The sequence below is a fragment of the Myxocyprinus asiaticus genome, chromosome 6 (assembly GCF_019703515.2).
Source record: "Myxocyprinus asiaticus isolate MX2 ecotype Aquarium Trade chromosome 6, UBuf_Myxa_2, whole genome shotgun sequence".
Lineage (NCBI taxonomy): Eukaryota > Metazoa > Chordata > Actinopteri > Cypriniformes > Catostomidae > Myxocyprinus > Myxocyprinus asiaticus.
Window position 1 is genome coordinate 24,309,621 of NC_059349.1, and position 17,022 is coordinate 24,326,642.

Sequence of the window (17,022 nt, forward strand, 5' to 3'; positions counted from 1 at the left end):
TACCCGACTGTTATTTGACACTTTCACTGATTAATCATGGCTGACTGTGAATATTACATTTCTACAATGGCATCTGAAACTGAAAACTATTGATTTTAAATGATGCTGCATCCAAGCCGCTAGGTGTCAGTGTAAATCCAAGATGACACAAAGACAAAAGTTACTGAGTGCACCTTTAAAATATTTCACACTTAAAGGGCTCTCAAAGCTTACCAGCACTGTTCACGAGTTAACCAATATTTAATTTAAAGAAATAGTTCACCCAATAATAATAATTCTGTCATTATTTACTCGCCCCCATGTCATTCAAAATCCATATAACTTTTTTCTTCTGCGGAACACAAAAGGAGATTTTCTTTTGTTTTTTGTTTTTTTATGCACTTGATGGTGTATTAGCGCAGTGACCGTGTCCGATTTGCACAAAATATTCAGATATATACACATATTTAAGTAGTTTAAGAGTGAAGGGAGACGATTCGATTATTTCATTCACAGTGCGTCATTGGAGTGGGCGGTCGCTCCTGAGTTCGTATTGCGGGCTTTGTTGGCCGCACTAAGCTAAAATGCTATTTCTAGCCATTTTACATGCACCTTTTACCAGGCACGATCATATTTTTTTATCAAAAAAATCCATGTTAGATCATATTCTCTAGTAAGACCATTGATATTAGGGAAAACATCTTATTGTTTATGTGAATTTTTTTATTGTTTTCCTGTAAAAATATCTAAAAATCCTTAAAACAAGATCAATTTGATTGAGTTTTTATAGTCAAAACAAGTGAAAAAATCTACCAGTGCTGAAGAAGTAATCCAAAGTATTTAGAATACGTTACTGACCTTGAGTAATCTAACAGAATATGTTACAAATTACATTTTACAGCATGTATTCTGTAATCTGTAGTGGAATACATTTCAAAAGTAACCCTCCCAACCCTGTCAGCGGACATCTGAGTGATGTAGCTTTCTCTGCTGGACCATGGGTAATGTAGTTGTTCACCAGGAATTCCGCCAGAACCAGACTCAATTAGCCAAACTGCAAAGTTTTGCTTTCACTGCTACTGTTAAGGCTTTTGAAAATCAGTAATTTCAGGTAGGCTAAACGTGCCTCCGTCAGGTGTAATTGTGAAGCCCAGAATCCCTATTGGTATGTAACAAAATGTGGCATGGGATAAAATGTCAAAAAACAAAAAAACAAATCCTGATTACTGAGGAGAACAGATGCAATATATTCAACACGTGGCAGATTGTCGTTCCTGCTCTTATCAAACACAAAAATACCACCCAACATCCCCTAACATGCACTGTGGCGCCATCTGTAGGTGAGTTTGACGTAAGTTTGACGCGGGAAAACAGAAAGAATGTCAAGTCCAAATGGACGAAGTCATTGTATCAACATGGATGACAGTGATGGAAATTGCATCAGTCTAGTTTTGCAAAGTGTAGCATTATATTAACACCGATTCAAGATGCTTTACTGCCTTGGTAAAAAACTTTGAAAATATTTTATTATATTGTGGTTTGAAAGTGAGACCACATTGAAAACCTGGGATGTTTTTTTCTCATTTAAACCTGGAAATAAATAGTTTTAGAATTTTTAAATATTATAAACAAAGAAAATTATGTAATATGAAGTAGAAATATTTTAGATTCTTCACTAGATATTTCTAGGTCACATATCAGATAATAACAAATTTATGAAACTGACACAAATGTTAACTCCTTTGTACAAAATAAGGACAGAGCCAAGCATCCAGTAACATCACAAGATGCTGTTTTGGAACATTTTCAAATCATGCTGCGATAACATGGATCATCTGGTTTTGCACTTGTGGAGTCTGAATCAGCTCGAGTGGATGCTGTAATGAAATCCCTTACACTCTATGTACCCACTATGTACACTCTGAACTTTTCAGAGATTGCCATCACTTCTGCATTTATGTTACTTAAAATAACAAAATAAGGCATCAGAACATTAGCTTTGAAAATTACCCCATTACCTAATACTACAGTTCAAAAGATTTTCAAAAGAATCACAAAGTGAAATATGATTTCTGTAAGTCATCAAATACAAACATCTCTCTTATGCTCCGATAACTGCAGCTGTAAGCCCCAAATAGCTAAATAGTTTATATCTGCTTTTACCTAAGGAAGTTCTCTAAAAAAAAAATGAGCCATTGTTTATTTGTCTATGATCTTGCTTGGCTGAATAATCCAATGTTAGATGTCCAGAACAAAATATGCCACCCAGAAGGAAATGGATGCTAAACAAATCATCAGAAAATAGGTTTTCGACTATTGAAGATCAAATGTTTTATATTATCGCAAAGGGGAGGAGCTCAGCTTTCTAATGACACCTAAATTGAACTTCTAGTCCACTCAGAGGCTAAGAGGCCTTGAAACAACGAGGGTGGTGCCTGAACTGAAAATTAGACTGAATGTCTATGGACAAACATCTGTGAGGTCTAAAATACATCAGAGTGCCACCTACATTTCAGATCTGTATATTGTGATGGAATGTGATAGAGAAAAAAAATAATAATTCTAGTGCTTTCTGCCACCTAGTGGAATGAAATGAGACTTTTCAAAGTGAGGTAGAGTGAACAGAACCAGAATTGCATGTTTACAAATTTAGGACAATAACAGATTTTTTTTTCTCCCCAAAACAATTTCTATTTATCATAAGATTATAAACACATACAATATTATTTTTTAATAATTGGAGTCTTTTTTATTATTATTATTTGTGTTGTTCTCTGAAAAATGTGACTATTTTTTGCAATTTGTCCAAAATATGTGTGAATGGTAAGCTTTTAAATATGAGAGTGAAAAATTGCGGGCGGCATCCCAAAAATGCACCAGAGTTAAAGCAAAATGAGGGCATACCATATACTAAGAAATAAAGAAATAAAGACTACATCTGTGCTTTTATAAAAGTAACATGTTTTTTACATGTATTGAAAATGAATATGCTATTCTGGATTAAACAATAAACTGTAATAACTAAATGTACGATGGCACCAAAATACTGCATATGAATTCATGGGGGATAAACAGAATTCAGAGACATTCTGTTTATCCCCCATCAACTCATATTGAGGAAGTATTGCCTTGCTTACATGGCATATTTCACTTGAAAGCTCCGTTTAATTTGCTGTGGCACATTTGAAATCTTTAGCCTGCATTTAGTGCTTTTCTCAGAAATGCCTTATTGCAAATGTCTCTAACTGACTGCTGACTGGTGTGATTTGAGGCTTGCAGATAGGCTGGCAATAAAGTCCCCCTGCTTTATCTACAGTGTAGTGTAAGTATTAATTTCACAGGGGCTAGGGATAGATCATGACACCTCTCAGGATTTAGGCTCTACTACATTCCTCCAACACATTTTACCAGCAATATTTCCATGAAAGACTATTAAGACCTCTCTCAAATATGATTAAAGTAAGCACAAGCCACAAACTTTATCCACCCGAGCAGAGAAAATCTGTAGGATTGCTCTGGGAAGTGTTTTCAAAATGCATTGCTTGAAGGTGTCACAAGATATCTTCAAGGTCCAGGAGTAATCAGCGGGTTTATATTTCATGCTTCAATTTCTCTGTATTTATAGATAGTTGCAACATGCAAAGAGAACATTAGTGTTCAAAGTCCTTGAAATAATCTTGAGTAGTCAAAGTATGTTTTGTGCATTCTTAAACATATTAAACAGGTGGTACATTCATTATATACAGTGCATTATGTTTAGACTTCAGATAATTCGTTTTCAATGAATAGCAATATTAAACTGTCCAGATCCTTCTAAATACCTTGCCATTATTAGTTATTATCAGTAATTATTAGTATTATTAGTTATTTGAAACTTTTGCCTAAGTGTATTCACACTTTTTATTTGTATAAATTATATAAATGTGATATTAGGCATACTAAAGCAAACAAATTATTGTAAACACACCTGTTTTAATTTACATATTCATATTAAATCATTATAATATCATCGTATATTTATGATAAAATCAGTGTTGTGTTCTTATTTTTCAAATATCAAATGCTTATTTGTCTGAACACAGTATTTCCCACTATGTATGAGTGCATTTTTATTTCCACAACTTAGCTTTTACAGTCTGAGAACAAAAGACAACAAATTAAACATTTAGATTTAGAAGCATCTGTCTCTCTCCCAATTTTGAATAGCCCGTGAACCTCTCTAACCTAATGCCTAATAAAGTGTTGCAAAAGGTATTTATTTTTCCATTATACATAGTTAAGATATTAAGAAGTCCTTTATAAAGAAGAATGCTATTTTCTTTCCATCTTACTTGTCAACGGAGGCAATGATAGAATGTGTCTAAAGGGAGAATATAGATATGATAGCTCTTTCAATGGCAATATTATCTACCCATAAGTGTCAAATAAGAAGCAATCAGTTTCACAGCATGGTCAATGATTACTTGAGTCAGAAACCCCCTAGTGCAAAAGATAAAATCTCATGATGGACGCAAACCCCCAACTGTCCTATGGTCAGCTCAAGCTCCCCTCATTTATCTGAACAATTCACGCAAGCAGTGGGTATATTAGGAATGAATTTTATGTGGCAAGATTATCCATAGTTAATATGGGTATCCAAGGCTCAAATATCCAAGCTTGTGCAGATGCTTTACTGTATGCAACTTTATTTTTCAGATATAATGCAAAATCACTTTCATTCACATGCATTTTGCATAGTTTTAAAACTAATGCAAAAAATAATTACCTGTGATCTAATTTGTTTCTTTTCTGGATTTTAAATCATCCGGGTATCCATTTATGCTGAGACAAAAAAATAACTGTTAATGTGAACATGTGTATTGTATTTACACTCACCAAACACATTATTAGGAACACTATGTCCTAATAAAATGCCCGACGTGGCCTTCTGCTGTTGTAGCCCATCCGCCTCAAGTTTCGACATGTTGTGCATTCTGAGATGTTATTCTGCATACTACACTTGTACAGAGTGATTATCTGAGTTACCGTAGCCTTTCTGTCAGCTCAAACCAGTCTGACCATTCTCTGTTGACCTCTCTCATCAACAAGGCGTTTCTGTCCACAGAACTGATGCTCACTGGATGTTTTTTGTTTTTGGCACCATTCTGAGTAAACTCTAGAGACTGTTGTGTGTGAAAATCTCAGGAGATCAGCAGTTACAGAAATACTCACCAGCCCATCTGGAACCAACAATCATGCTATGGGTGAAATCACTGAGATCACATTTTTTTCCCCATTCTGATGGTTGATGTGAATATTAACTGATGCCCCTGACCCGTATATGCTTGATTTTATGCATTGCACTGCTGCCACACTATCTGCTGATTAGATAATAGCATGGATAAGTAGGTGTACAGGTGTTCCTAATAAAGTGCTCAGTGAGTGTATATGATGTGTACATGAAATTAAGCATCAATTTGTTCTGTAGTTTTATTGGAAAATTTAACCCACCCTCTTTTCTTTCTGATTCATGCTACATTTGCCTTTTCTTTGCAAAAGCTGTGCAGTTAAAAGAAAAGGAGAATGTTGCAAACAGACAAGCTAGTGACAAAACAGTTGGAAAAATCACAGAGGTGAATATCACATCTGGAAGAGCAAGCTCTCACTGGCATCTGTTATTCTGTGAGTAAAAACCTTAGCCAACGTTTGTTGTAAACAATTCTTTAAGACCAAGGACAGCATTTAATTGAGTCCAAGATCAATAAGTGAGGATTGGTTTCCTAAACTTTTATAGACTCATTTATTGAGTTCAAACGTGTCCTTTTTGCAGAAATCGCTGATTTTGTGGTATCATTGTCACTGTATTATGTTGCTCACTCGCACTGATTGGGCGCACGAGGTGTGTCAGAGCGCGCGCTTCCCAGATCAGCTTTCTTTGAAACTCACCGCACGTGACAAATATTTAAAACATGCATCTCACAAACCAAGTGGTCTTTCTCGCATACTTCTGTGTTTGAGGCAAAGAAATAATCCTGCCTTTCAAACAGCGCGTTCTTTTCGATCATTTGTATTGGCGCTTGGGCATACCTCCATGCTCCGAAGAGCAGACGTGCATAGACCTTGACCGTATATAAACTCATCAGAGCAAGAATCCCCTCTTTCCGTAGATGATATAAATATACCTGTAGGTGTTACAGAAACTTTTTTCTTTAGTGACGCAAAGCAGCAAATGAATTTCATGAACATGGTGAAGAAGCCCATGGACCACATCAAGAGACCAATGAATGCCTTTATGGTCTGGTCGCGAGGTCAGAGAAGACAGATGGCATTGGAGAATCCAAAGATGCACAACTCTGAGATCAGCAAGAGACTCGGTGCCGAGTGGAAAATGCTCTCTGAGTCTGAAAAAAGACCATACATCGACGAGGCCAAAAGATTACGCGCCCAACATTTGAGAGAGCATCCAGATTACAAATATCGACCAAGACGCAAACCCAAGAGTTTGCTGAGGAAGGAAAGACTATTCGCTTTGCCATATCTTGGAGAAGATTTTCGAGGGATCTCATCCGATGCCTATTTGGTCCCACCAGACAAACCACTATCTCTCCACGCAGCTGCGCCCTTGCAACATGCTTTCGTGGAAATGAATCTGAACAATAACACTACTTTTGAACATGAACAAGTGCTTCCACACGCTTTAACATCTGGATCGGTACCTTTCGCCCCAGCTTTGGGATATCAGAGTGGTCACAGGCCCATTGCGAGTCTGGGATGCCCCGGTCAGTATGTGCACACAAACCCCGGATACCTGGTGCCATGTAACTGTTCGCCATGGTCTTCTGCGAGTTTGACACCTCCAGTTGCCTACATAGTTTTTCCCGGTATGGGCAAGACTGGAATAAACTCTGCAGCGCTGGTGAATCCGTGATTACTATACTATTAAAAAAGTTAATCATCAGAAGTCTACTTTTCTTTTCTTTTTTTTCTTTTTTCTTCCTCAGTTTGGCTAATTTCAAGTGTAGCTTGAATAAAGATTCTTAAAAGAAATGTACAACACTGGGAAAGTATAACGCTACGAAACGTGACTTTTTATGTAATTGGTGCATGATCAAAGACAGTAATATGTGGATATGAAATTATGTTATTGTTTTCCATTCTCGTGTATGGACTAAATATAGTATATCTGAATTTGTTGTCACATTTATTTATTACTTACTGCTCAGAGCCAAAGATGAATTCTAACTCAGTCAAATGTCAGACATCAAGTGATTTGTCATTTACTGTAAGTGTATTGACATTATACTGTATTTTGACCTACAAAATATTTTTCAATAAATGAAAATGCAATGAACACATTCAAAACATTTTTCAACATGCCAGAAGCATAAAAAATACAATGTAAAACAAATCAAGGGTGTTTTTATTTTGATTTGTTATAGATTAACAGATATAGATGATATACAGATCATCAACTTGTAAGAGTGTATGTACAGTATGTGTAGGATTTTTTCTGCATGTACATTTTTTGTCTAGTCTTATTATATTATAACAGAACTTCTTTGGTTTACGTTTTTGGTTTGTTTGTGTTTTTATTCTGACATGAAAAACCTACAATTTTCTCTTTTATTAAAGAATGTGTTCAGAAATCTTATACATACATATGGCGGCAATAAGGAGAGTCAGTGCACAGTCCACTTCCAAACGGGAAGAAAATGACCATCATTTCAAAATTGGGAAGATACAGTCATTGGAAGTTTAGTTGAAGTTTACATGTAAGGATACATAAATGTTTGAAGCATGTTATGTGTTTGGCTCTTTGTCAAGCATTGTTCAACGTCAGCAGCAAACACATTTTTGTTAGGAGTGCCTTCACATAATACAAAAATCAATGCAATATCCACAAGTACACTGTAAAAAATCACCAGGAATTTACAAGATTTAACAGTAATTTCTTAAAATGAAATGCTGTATTCAGAATTTTACTGTAAAATCGATGCAAGCTAGGTCATTTTCTGCTGTTACAAAACAAATTACAGTAAAAATATATATATATATATATATATCGCTTTGTGGGAAAATAGTGTTTAATTTTAAGTCACCATTATGGTGTTTAGTGTTCCCTTTGAATGGGAATGTTGACTTAATCATTTCAAATTAATTTTTTTCCAGCTGGTGCAGCTGTGTTTAAGAACACAATATATTGCATTGAAATACATGGAGGAGCTCAGTTTAGTAATTGACTTCAAGTCTGATCACAATATTTAAAAGTAATGAAATATATTTATTTTAAACAATCAATGAGGAAGGGATGTATGCAATAATATGATTACTTTCATTTTTCAAAAACTTTTAAATGTCACGTTTCAACCAGACACAGATTGATATCAACACTCTACATACAAAAATTAACAATAGTGACAATTAACAAAGATTGCAAATTAAGAATGTATATTAAATAATTGTGATCAGACAACCCAACACTGCTAAATTTCAGTCATCCCTTGGCCCTGTTCAGTGCAAAATCACAGAATAAAGTTCTATTTTATTTGTAATAATAGAAATACTACTGTAAAATAAAGTCATGCAACTATTAGCCAGGAGTTTACTGTAAACTCACACTATATTTGTTTTACAGTGTAGGCCTTTCTATAACACAAATTTCATGCAAATTGATAAGTTCATAATACTGTGTTTTTTCAAATGTTCGCTGATGCAGATAAGAAAGGATGTGTGCATTAGATTCATGAGCACAAGTAAAGTTATAAGCATATGTACTTATTATAGTTGCATGAATAATAGATTTGGTATCATGCTATGTCATCACATGTAAGGCTGATGCAAATTTGCACAACATAAAATTAACACACACACACACACACACACATACACACACACACACACAAACATTTAGAAAAATGCATCAACAGAAACGAAATAATTGTGAAAAGTCTGCATCAAGTCACTCACAAGTTTCAAGTTTCCATCAGAATTGAAATAAATAAATACAAAAGCCTCAAAATAAAAATAAAAAAAATGGTTAAAAATAGATCATATAAGAGTAATTGGTAATTGCATTTTGCTGAGTCCTTTTTAACTATAACTTTCACATTCACATTTTGAAAGAGAAAATTAATGTGAAAGTGGAGATGTATGGTAAAAAAAAAAAAAAAAAAAAGGGCTTAAATAATAATCTGTTTCTCACCCACATCTATTATATCGCTTCTGAAGATATGGATTTAAACTCTGGAGTCTTATGGATTACTTTTATGCTGCTTTGGAGCTTCAAAGTTCTGGTCACCATTCACTTGTATTGTATAGACCCACAGAGCTGAAATATTCTACTAAAAATCTTTGTTTGTGTTCTGCAGAAGAAAGAAAGTCTTATACATCTGGGATGGCTTGTGGGTGAATAAACAATGAGAGAATTTTCAGTTTTGGGTGAACTATTCCTTTAAAGACTAATTGTATATGTTTAGTCAACCAGAATCTGAACAGAAAATTTTCCTGACACATTTTAATAATGTTCCTGTCTCCCCTATATGAATGAATGAATGAACGTTACATTTATATAGCGCTTTCTGACACTACACTCAAAGCGCTTTACACCGTTAACAGGGGACACTCCTCAACCACCATCAGTGTGCAGCATCCACCTGGATGATATGTTAGATGTTAGAAGCATTGGATCTTCTATGAAAAGTGCAGCCAATGTTTGGACACATCAGTTTCTAAGTTATTTCTAGTGTTAGTATGTTATTTTTGTCAAGGTCCTGTCACTCTGTCAGTCTGGGTTTTTGTCTGACAGGACCGTGACATCATGTCCCATGTATGTCTTGTGTTTCATTGTCTGTCTTTGTGTGAGCGGATGGTTTCGGTTGTATTCCCTGCCGAGGATCCTGACTTCCTGTCTGGTTTGGTTTCGGTCTGTGTTGGGATCTGGACACTCATTCTCCATGTCTGTCTGTTATTGACGTGGATTCATCGCGCTTATGTCATCTTGGCAGCATGCACTTGCATCAATAGTTTATGTCTGTCTCTTTATTTAAGTTGTGCTGAGGTTCGGTCACTTCAGTCTGAGATTTCGGGTTTGTGTGTGGCCGAACTCTTGCACAGGTGTCCTGTCTTGTTTTTGTTGCCTGTTGCATGCATCGTGTGGCGTTTGCCTTGCAATGAACGCTCAGGTTTCGTTTAGTGTGAGAATGTGTGGCATCGTGTTGTTTGGCGTTGCTACGCGTTCTCTCATCTTGTTTTCGGTTGGCATGAGCATATATTGTCTTGGAGATGTGCGCTCATGCCATTCGGGCATTTTGTTGTCTTGTGAGAGCATGTGGCTTTGTTTTGTTTCAGTAACGCCGTGTGTCTCTCTGTCTTACGTCATACCCCACCACCTTGTTTTTCTTATTATTAGTTAATTTGCCTCACCTGTCCCCTGTTAATCTGTTTGATTTCTCTCCCTATTTTAGCCTCATGGTGTGTGCTGTCCAGTGCCAGTTCGTCTTGTTTTCCAGTCAGTCCTGTTTATGATTCCCCGGTTCGGTCCGGTTGGTCCTGATTCCCTGTCTGTCTGTCCCAGTCCAACTCTGAGAAGATATTCTGCACTGGACGGAGTTTTTTCCTTTACAGGGTTGTTTATGTTTGTTTTTCCCCCTTGTGGGAGTTTTGGTTTATTTTTGCCCTTTTTGTTATATTAATTAATCTTTTGTTTTTTGTTTTATAACTCTGCGCTTGGGTCCTGAGCCTCATCATTCCCTCTGATTGTGACAATTTCTTAGATTATCAGATTATTCTAGAGCTTGCACTTTAAAATGACTACCTGTTAAAACAAATGCATATTATACTTTTTTTTTATTATTATTATTTACTGCATAACAATATCAAGCACTAATAATGTATGTATTTGTTAGTTGTTCATAATGTTCATAAAAATGTTTTTATTGGATGATATACCTGTACATTTTTATCACATATAAATGCTATAAAATATATTGTTTTGAATTCTCAATCCTTGCTCATGTTACACATTATTTCACTAAGGAGAAGTTATCTTTTGTTTCCTGTCTTTAAAAAAAAAACAAAGAAAAAAAAACTAATTAAATTCATTACTCATTATGTCAGTCAGACTCTTTTTATTGACTGTTAATAGAATCAGTATTTGAATGCATTCAGCATCACTGCTAGTGTACAGGAACCAATCCTGAATTAAATGTTTACTCACTGAGACAAAATGATCAAATATTAGGTGAGACATTTTGAAGCCTGTCTGAACTGTTCTTAGATATTATACATCAAATGATCTCATGTATAATTTGTGTTGGTTAATGCTCAGACCAGTGGTGGTAGTAGGTGGAACTATGGTCATTCAAAGATTATCATGTGCATCACCCTTATAGTGTGCATGTGAGAACTTACATGCACGCTCACACTCTCGATATTAAAAAACCACCTCACCCTGTCAAGCCACAGTTCATTTGAGGCCTTTCACCACCAGTGCTGGGTGTAACACGTCACAAAGTAATGCGTTACTGCAATCTAATTACATCTGCCATAACGCAGTAATGTAACAATAAGCAATCTAATTACAGTTGCAGACATGAATAAATTTACGTTACTTGGATTACACATGTATTGCTAAGACAATAATATTAAGTAGAATGCATTTTAAAATGTATTAAGTTCCTATGTTAGTACTTTTATGTGTGTTGCTGTGTCAGCTAATGAGCATACGGACACGTATAGAGGCGATGGCAGATGAGTGAGCTGTGTTACCATGGACGCAATGTTTCAAGTTTTCATGCACTCACAATCAATCTCAGCAAGCTCTGTGTCAGTGTGCTCCCAGCCCTGGCTGGAGGAGAGAGGCAAGCAAGGCTGGGCCGGTGTTGTATCTAATTGTGTTCCCCATCGGAATCTGTTTCCCTCTAGCCCTGATAGGGTATGGGGTTATGGTTAGGGTAGGTAGGGTAGGTTAGGGTTAGGGTAGGTAGGGTACTGTAAGGTAAGTTAGGCTTAAGTTTGTGCATGGGGGAATGCATTCTGACAGCGGAGAATGTTACCATCAGATACTGTTCCCCCCATACAGATCTGCTGGGCGGAAACAGATCCCGACAGGGAAACAGAGTTCGACACAACACCTGCAACAAATCCTCCTCAAATCTCTGCGCTCTACCCCATCCTCACGTGCCTCCTTCGTGTGTCTGTCCTCTGCAGCTGCCTCTGGAGGAGAGGGGATCGGTTTTGGTGTATATGGAAAACAATGCATGTTCCCATCTGACAGAGGTGGAAACATTTGCTGAACAGTGTCTTTAAAAAGACGTCGCTAAGCAAACGGCTCTTTTATGTTATTTATGTACTGTACACAATAAACACAAACACAATGCAGTAGCATTACAGATGCCCAAGTGATAAAGGATACTCAATTCGTCCAAACACAAGCAGGGAGGTAGAAATAATCCACTCTCTGTAAAGTTGTGTAAACCCACACAAAAAGACATACTGTACATGCACACATACACATGCATGATGCAACACACAAGCAAACCTGTATATTCACACTGAAAAGAAACAACAAGCATTCAAATACACAGTGGATTTACTATCAAAGCTGTTTGCAAATGTGTTTTCAGAAATGTTTCTAGTTCATTAGTATTCTTTTTCTGTCTTTTACACCAACACAAACACAGGTAAACAAGCATACTGTAGCCTACACAAACATGCCACACACAGCTAAGAAGGTTGAAGACAGCGGACACACACACAAAAACACACACACACACACACCTGAAGATACTACTACAGCATATCTGAGATAAGAAAGTTAAAGTAAATTAGAAAGTAAAGTAATTAGTAATCTGATTACTTTCCCAACAAAGTATTCAGTAAAGTAATCAGATTAAATTTTTACAGACGTAATCATTAATCAGTAGTGGATTACTTTTTGAAAGTAACTTACCCAATACTGTTCACCACAAACTTTACCAAATGCTCGATTGAGAAAGGAAAACAGAAGAAAAATGGTTGCCACAGTGCTGCAGACTGGAGGTTTTGTGTTAGGCCTTATTGGTATGGCTGGAGTTTTTGCTGCCACAGTTGAGGATAAATGGTGTGACAAAGATCGACAGGGGGACATGGTAATTTGTGTGTACACTTATAGAGGGCTCTGGTGGAACTGTGAGGTGCCCACTACTGGATTCACAGAGTGCCAATCGCTCTCTGACCTTCAAGGCTGCTCAGTTAGGTTGAGATTGTTTATTTGCTGTAGCCTAATTTGTGTACTGAGTCTAATATGAAGAATTGGGTGATTTGTGAAAAACAGAACTGTCCGAGTCCACACTCAGTCAACAATATTATCATGAATAGACCAAACAAAAGTAATTGAATTAAAGGTGGTAATATTCTTGAATGACTCTAATATTCTGTTCTTTTCTGTTTTTCTTTTTCTTGTTTGTTTTGTTTTCAGGATTGTTTAAAGCTGTAAGAGCACTGATGATAGTGGCCATTGAGATAAGTGTGATTGCAGTTTTGATTGGACTGTTCTCTCTAAGGTGCCTTAAAATGAGAAGTATGGTGAAATCAACCAAGACCAAAATGACGCTAAGTTCAGGAATTATTTTTTTCATTGCTGGTACACAGTGGCTTATTTATTTCATAACTAAAACTGCTCTGATGTTTCAGTTTCTATTAAGTCTTTAAGACTATAACTACAATGCATCTTATAGCAGATAAAATATTATCCATCAAGAGTTCTTATTGTTTTTGTTTTTTTTATCCCCTTTTCTCCCAATTTGGAATGCCTAGTTCCCACTACTTAGTAGGTCCTCGTGGTGGGGTGGTAACTCATCTCAAAGTTGCCTCTGCTTCTGAGACCATCAATCCATGCATCTTATCACGTGGCTCATTGTGCATGACAACGCGGAGACTCTGCATGTGGAGGCGATACACACACAACTTACCATGTGCCCCATTGAGAGAAAGAACCACTAATTGCGACTACGAGGAAGTTACCCCATTTGACTCTACCCTTCCTAGCAACTGGGCCAATTTTTTTGCTTAGGAGACCTGGCTGGAGTCACTCAGCACGCCCTGGATTCGAACTCGCGACTCAATACTCGCTGAGCTACCCAGGCCCCCCAAGAGTTCTTATTGTTAAAATAATTCCTTGTATCACAGACCTTTGTTTTGTTGAAGTAAACTCTAAACGGTCCACATCATCTTTGTTCTTTGTTCAATTTCTGGAGCATCAGTGTATGCCAATCAAATAGAGGCTAGTTTCATGATGACCACTTACAATCAAAATCAAGGAAAACTAGGAGTCAAGTGCCAGTGTGTAGATGGATTGGTCATACAGGTTAGAATGGATATGCTTGCTCCCAAGTAAGATGCAGAACAATCTCTGAGAAAAAACACATGGTACTGTAAAACATTATAACAGCTGACGACAAGTGTACATTACTTTTCCACAACTGGTCCCTGGTCTCTAATTTGCACAACTGTTTGTTAGGTGTGAAATGCATCACTTCCTGTTCTTTTTTCTTTTTGTCTTGTTTCTCAATGATCAGGTACATATTTGGTCCCATCCTCTTTATAGCCTGGGTAGGAGGAGCTTTGTTACTTCTGGAAGGAATTTTAATGTGCATTGCAGTCAAGGGAATCCAAAAGTAAGTCAATGCATCTTTCTATCGTATATATAAATATAAATCCTATTACACATATTCAGCTGACAACTGACATGTATATAGGTTAACACTAAGTAACATGTTCTATTTTAGCAACAATAATATGGGACAGGGACATGTTTATGAAGCCCCAGCCCAGTGCAGAGAAGATGATGAAGAGTGCCATCTTAAGAGAATGGATGGAGAACAAAAATGTTAATCAAGGAAGACGTACAGTGCATTCAGAAAGTATTCAGACCCCTTCATTTTTTTCACATTTTGTTATGTTGCAGCCTTATGCTAAAATGCTTTAAATTATACATTTTTCACATAAATCTACCCTCTATACCCCATAATGACAAAGCAAAAACCAGATTTTTGATAACTTTGCAAATTTAGTCAAAAGAAAAAACTGAAAAATCACATTGACATAAGTATTAAGAAACTTAACTCAGTACTAGTTGAAGCGCCTTTGGCAGTGATTACAGCCTCAAGTCTTTTTGGGTATGATGCGACATGCTTTGCACACGTAGATTTGGGGATTTTCTGCCATTCTTCTCTGCAGATCCTCTCAAGCTCGGTCAGGTTGGATGGGGACCATCAGAGAACAGCCATTTTCAGGTCTCTCCAGAGATGTTCGATTGGGTTCAAGTCTGGGCTCTGGCTGGACCACTCAAGGACATTCACAGAGTTGTCCCAAAGCCACACTTGCATTGTCTTGCTCAGTGGCTGTACGCTTAGGGTCATTGTCCTGTTGGAAGGTGAACCTTCAGCCAAGTCTGAGGTCTTGAGTGCTCTGGACCAGATTTTCATTAAGGATATATCTGTATTTTGCTGCATTCGGCTTTACTTCAACCCTGACCAGTCCCTCAGTCCCTGCCGCTGAAAAACCCCCTGCCCCCACAGCATGATGCTACCACCAGCATGCTTCACCGTTGGGATGGTATTGTGCAGGTGATGAGTGGTGCCTGGTTCCCTCTAGACATGATGCTTGGAATTAAGGCCAAACAATACAATCTTCGTTTCATCAGACCAGAGAATCTTGTTTCTCACAGTCTGAGAGTCCTTCAGGAGCTTTTATATGTGTCTTGCACTGAGAAGAGGCTTCCGTCTGGCCACTCTACCATAAAGCCCAGATCGGTGGAGTGTTGCAGTGATGGTTGTCCTTCTGCAAGTTTCTCCCATCCCCACACATGATCTCTGGAGCTCAACCAGAGTGACCATCGGGTTTTTGGTCACCTCTCTTAGAAAGGCCCTTCTCCCCCGATTGCTCAGTTTGGCCGGGCGGCCAGATCTAGTAAGATTTCTGGTTGTTCCAAACTTCTTCCATTTAAGAATTATGGAGGTCACTGTGCTCTTGGGAACCTTCAATGCAGCCAAAAAAAAATTGTAGCCTTCCCCAGATCTGTGCCTCAACACAATCCTGTCTCTGAGCTCTGCAGGCAGTTCCCTTGACCTCATGGCTTGGTTTTTGCTCTGAAATGCATTTTCAGCTGTGAGACCTTATGTAGACAGGTGTGTGCCTTTCCAAATCATGTCCAATCAATTGAATTTGCCACAGATGAACTCCAATCAAAGTGTTGAAACATCTCAAAGATGATCCAGAGAAATGGGATGCACCTGAGCTAAATTTCAAGTGTCATAGCAAAGGGTCTGAATACTTACGTCAATGTGATTGTTACGTCCTGTATATATGTGTTTGTGTTTTGATTTGTTGTTGTGTTTTCTCTCTCTCTCTGTCCCATCTCCTCCTATCATGCTCACAGACACTTGCCATTGGATAATTGATGCGTCAATCATTGTTACCGGTCTGACGTCATTGCCCTATCTCCGTCAATTTGCCGTTCCTCCGACTGTTTAAAAGCCTGTCCAAAACGAAATGCCGGGAGTCACCCATGAGATTCTTGCAAGTCTGTTAAGAATTCATAATATGCAGGTATTAATATCCTTTTTGTGGGTTCCAGCTCATGTGGGAGTGGAAGGCAATTAAGTTGTTGACAAACTGGCAAAACAGGCCCGAAAACACACAGAAATAGAGAAACAAATGTAATTGAGCAAGGCTGAAATCAAATGAAGAATTAAAGCATACTTTAATAACAAATGGCAAGAAGCATAGAATAGAGAAATTAAGGGCAGACATTTGTATAATATTCATAAACAAGTAGGAATTGAGAGGATGGATTATAATAACAGTAAAGAAGATTCAATAATTACTCGACTTTGAACAGGTCATTCTAGATTAAATCGCTCACTTTACAATATAGGAAAACATGATATGGGACAGTGTTATCACTGTGGTCAAGCAGAGACAGTTGAGCATGAACTGTTAAAGTGTAGTGAATATGGGAAAGAAAGAGCAGAGCTTATTTAAATGATTTAGAGAAATGGGTGACACCACATTAAATTTACATTG

The 17,022-nt window shown here is 37.3% G+C and overlaps 2 protein-coding genes across 2 annotated transcripts; both read left to right on the forward strand.

The window, feature by feature from the left end:
• The first annotated feature begins 6,187 nt into the window (after positions 1–6,187).
• Positions 6,188–6,886, forward strand: LOC127442708 (transcription factor Sox-14). The gene has a single exon (XM_051700900.1). It carries the CDS (start codon positions 6,188–6,190, stop codon positions 6,884–6,886), a length of 699 nt encoding a protein of 232 aa, XP_051556860.1.
• A 6,082-nt stretch (positions 6,887–12,968) lies between these two features.
• cldn18 (claudin 18) lies at positions 12,969–14,829 on the forward strand. The gene is made up of 5 exons (XM_051700901.1): positions 12,969–13,180; positions 13,407–13,582; positions 14,175–14,294; positions 14,498–14,612; positions 14,724–14,829. The coding sequence occupies exons 1-5, from the start codon at positions 12,969–12,971 to the stop codon at positions 14,827–14,829; spliced, it is 729 nt and encodes a 242-aa protein (XP_051556861.1).
• Positions 14,830–17,022: the final 2,193 nt, after the last annotated feature.

Coding starts and splice junctions, on each gene's coding strand:
- LOC127442708 (XM_051700900.1), top strand. CDS start 6,188: ATGAATTTCATGAACATGGTGAAGAAGCCCATGGACCACATCAAGAGA.
- cldn18 (XM_051700901.1), top strand. CDS start 12,969: ATGGTTGCCACAGTGCTGCAGACTGGAGGTTTTGTGTTAGGCCTTATT. Junction 13,181..13,406: donor TCGCTCTCTGACCTTCAAGG/CTGCTCAGTTAG, acceptor CTTGTTTGTTTT/GTTTTCAGGATTGTTTAAAG. Junction 13,583..14,174: donor TATTTTTTTCATTGCTGGTA/CACAGTGGCTTA, acceptor TCATCTTTGTTC/TTTGTTCAATTTCTGGAGCA.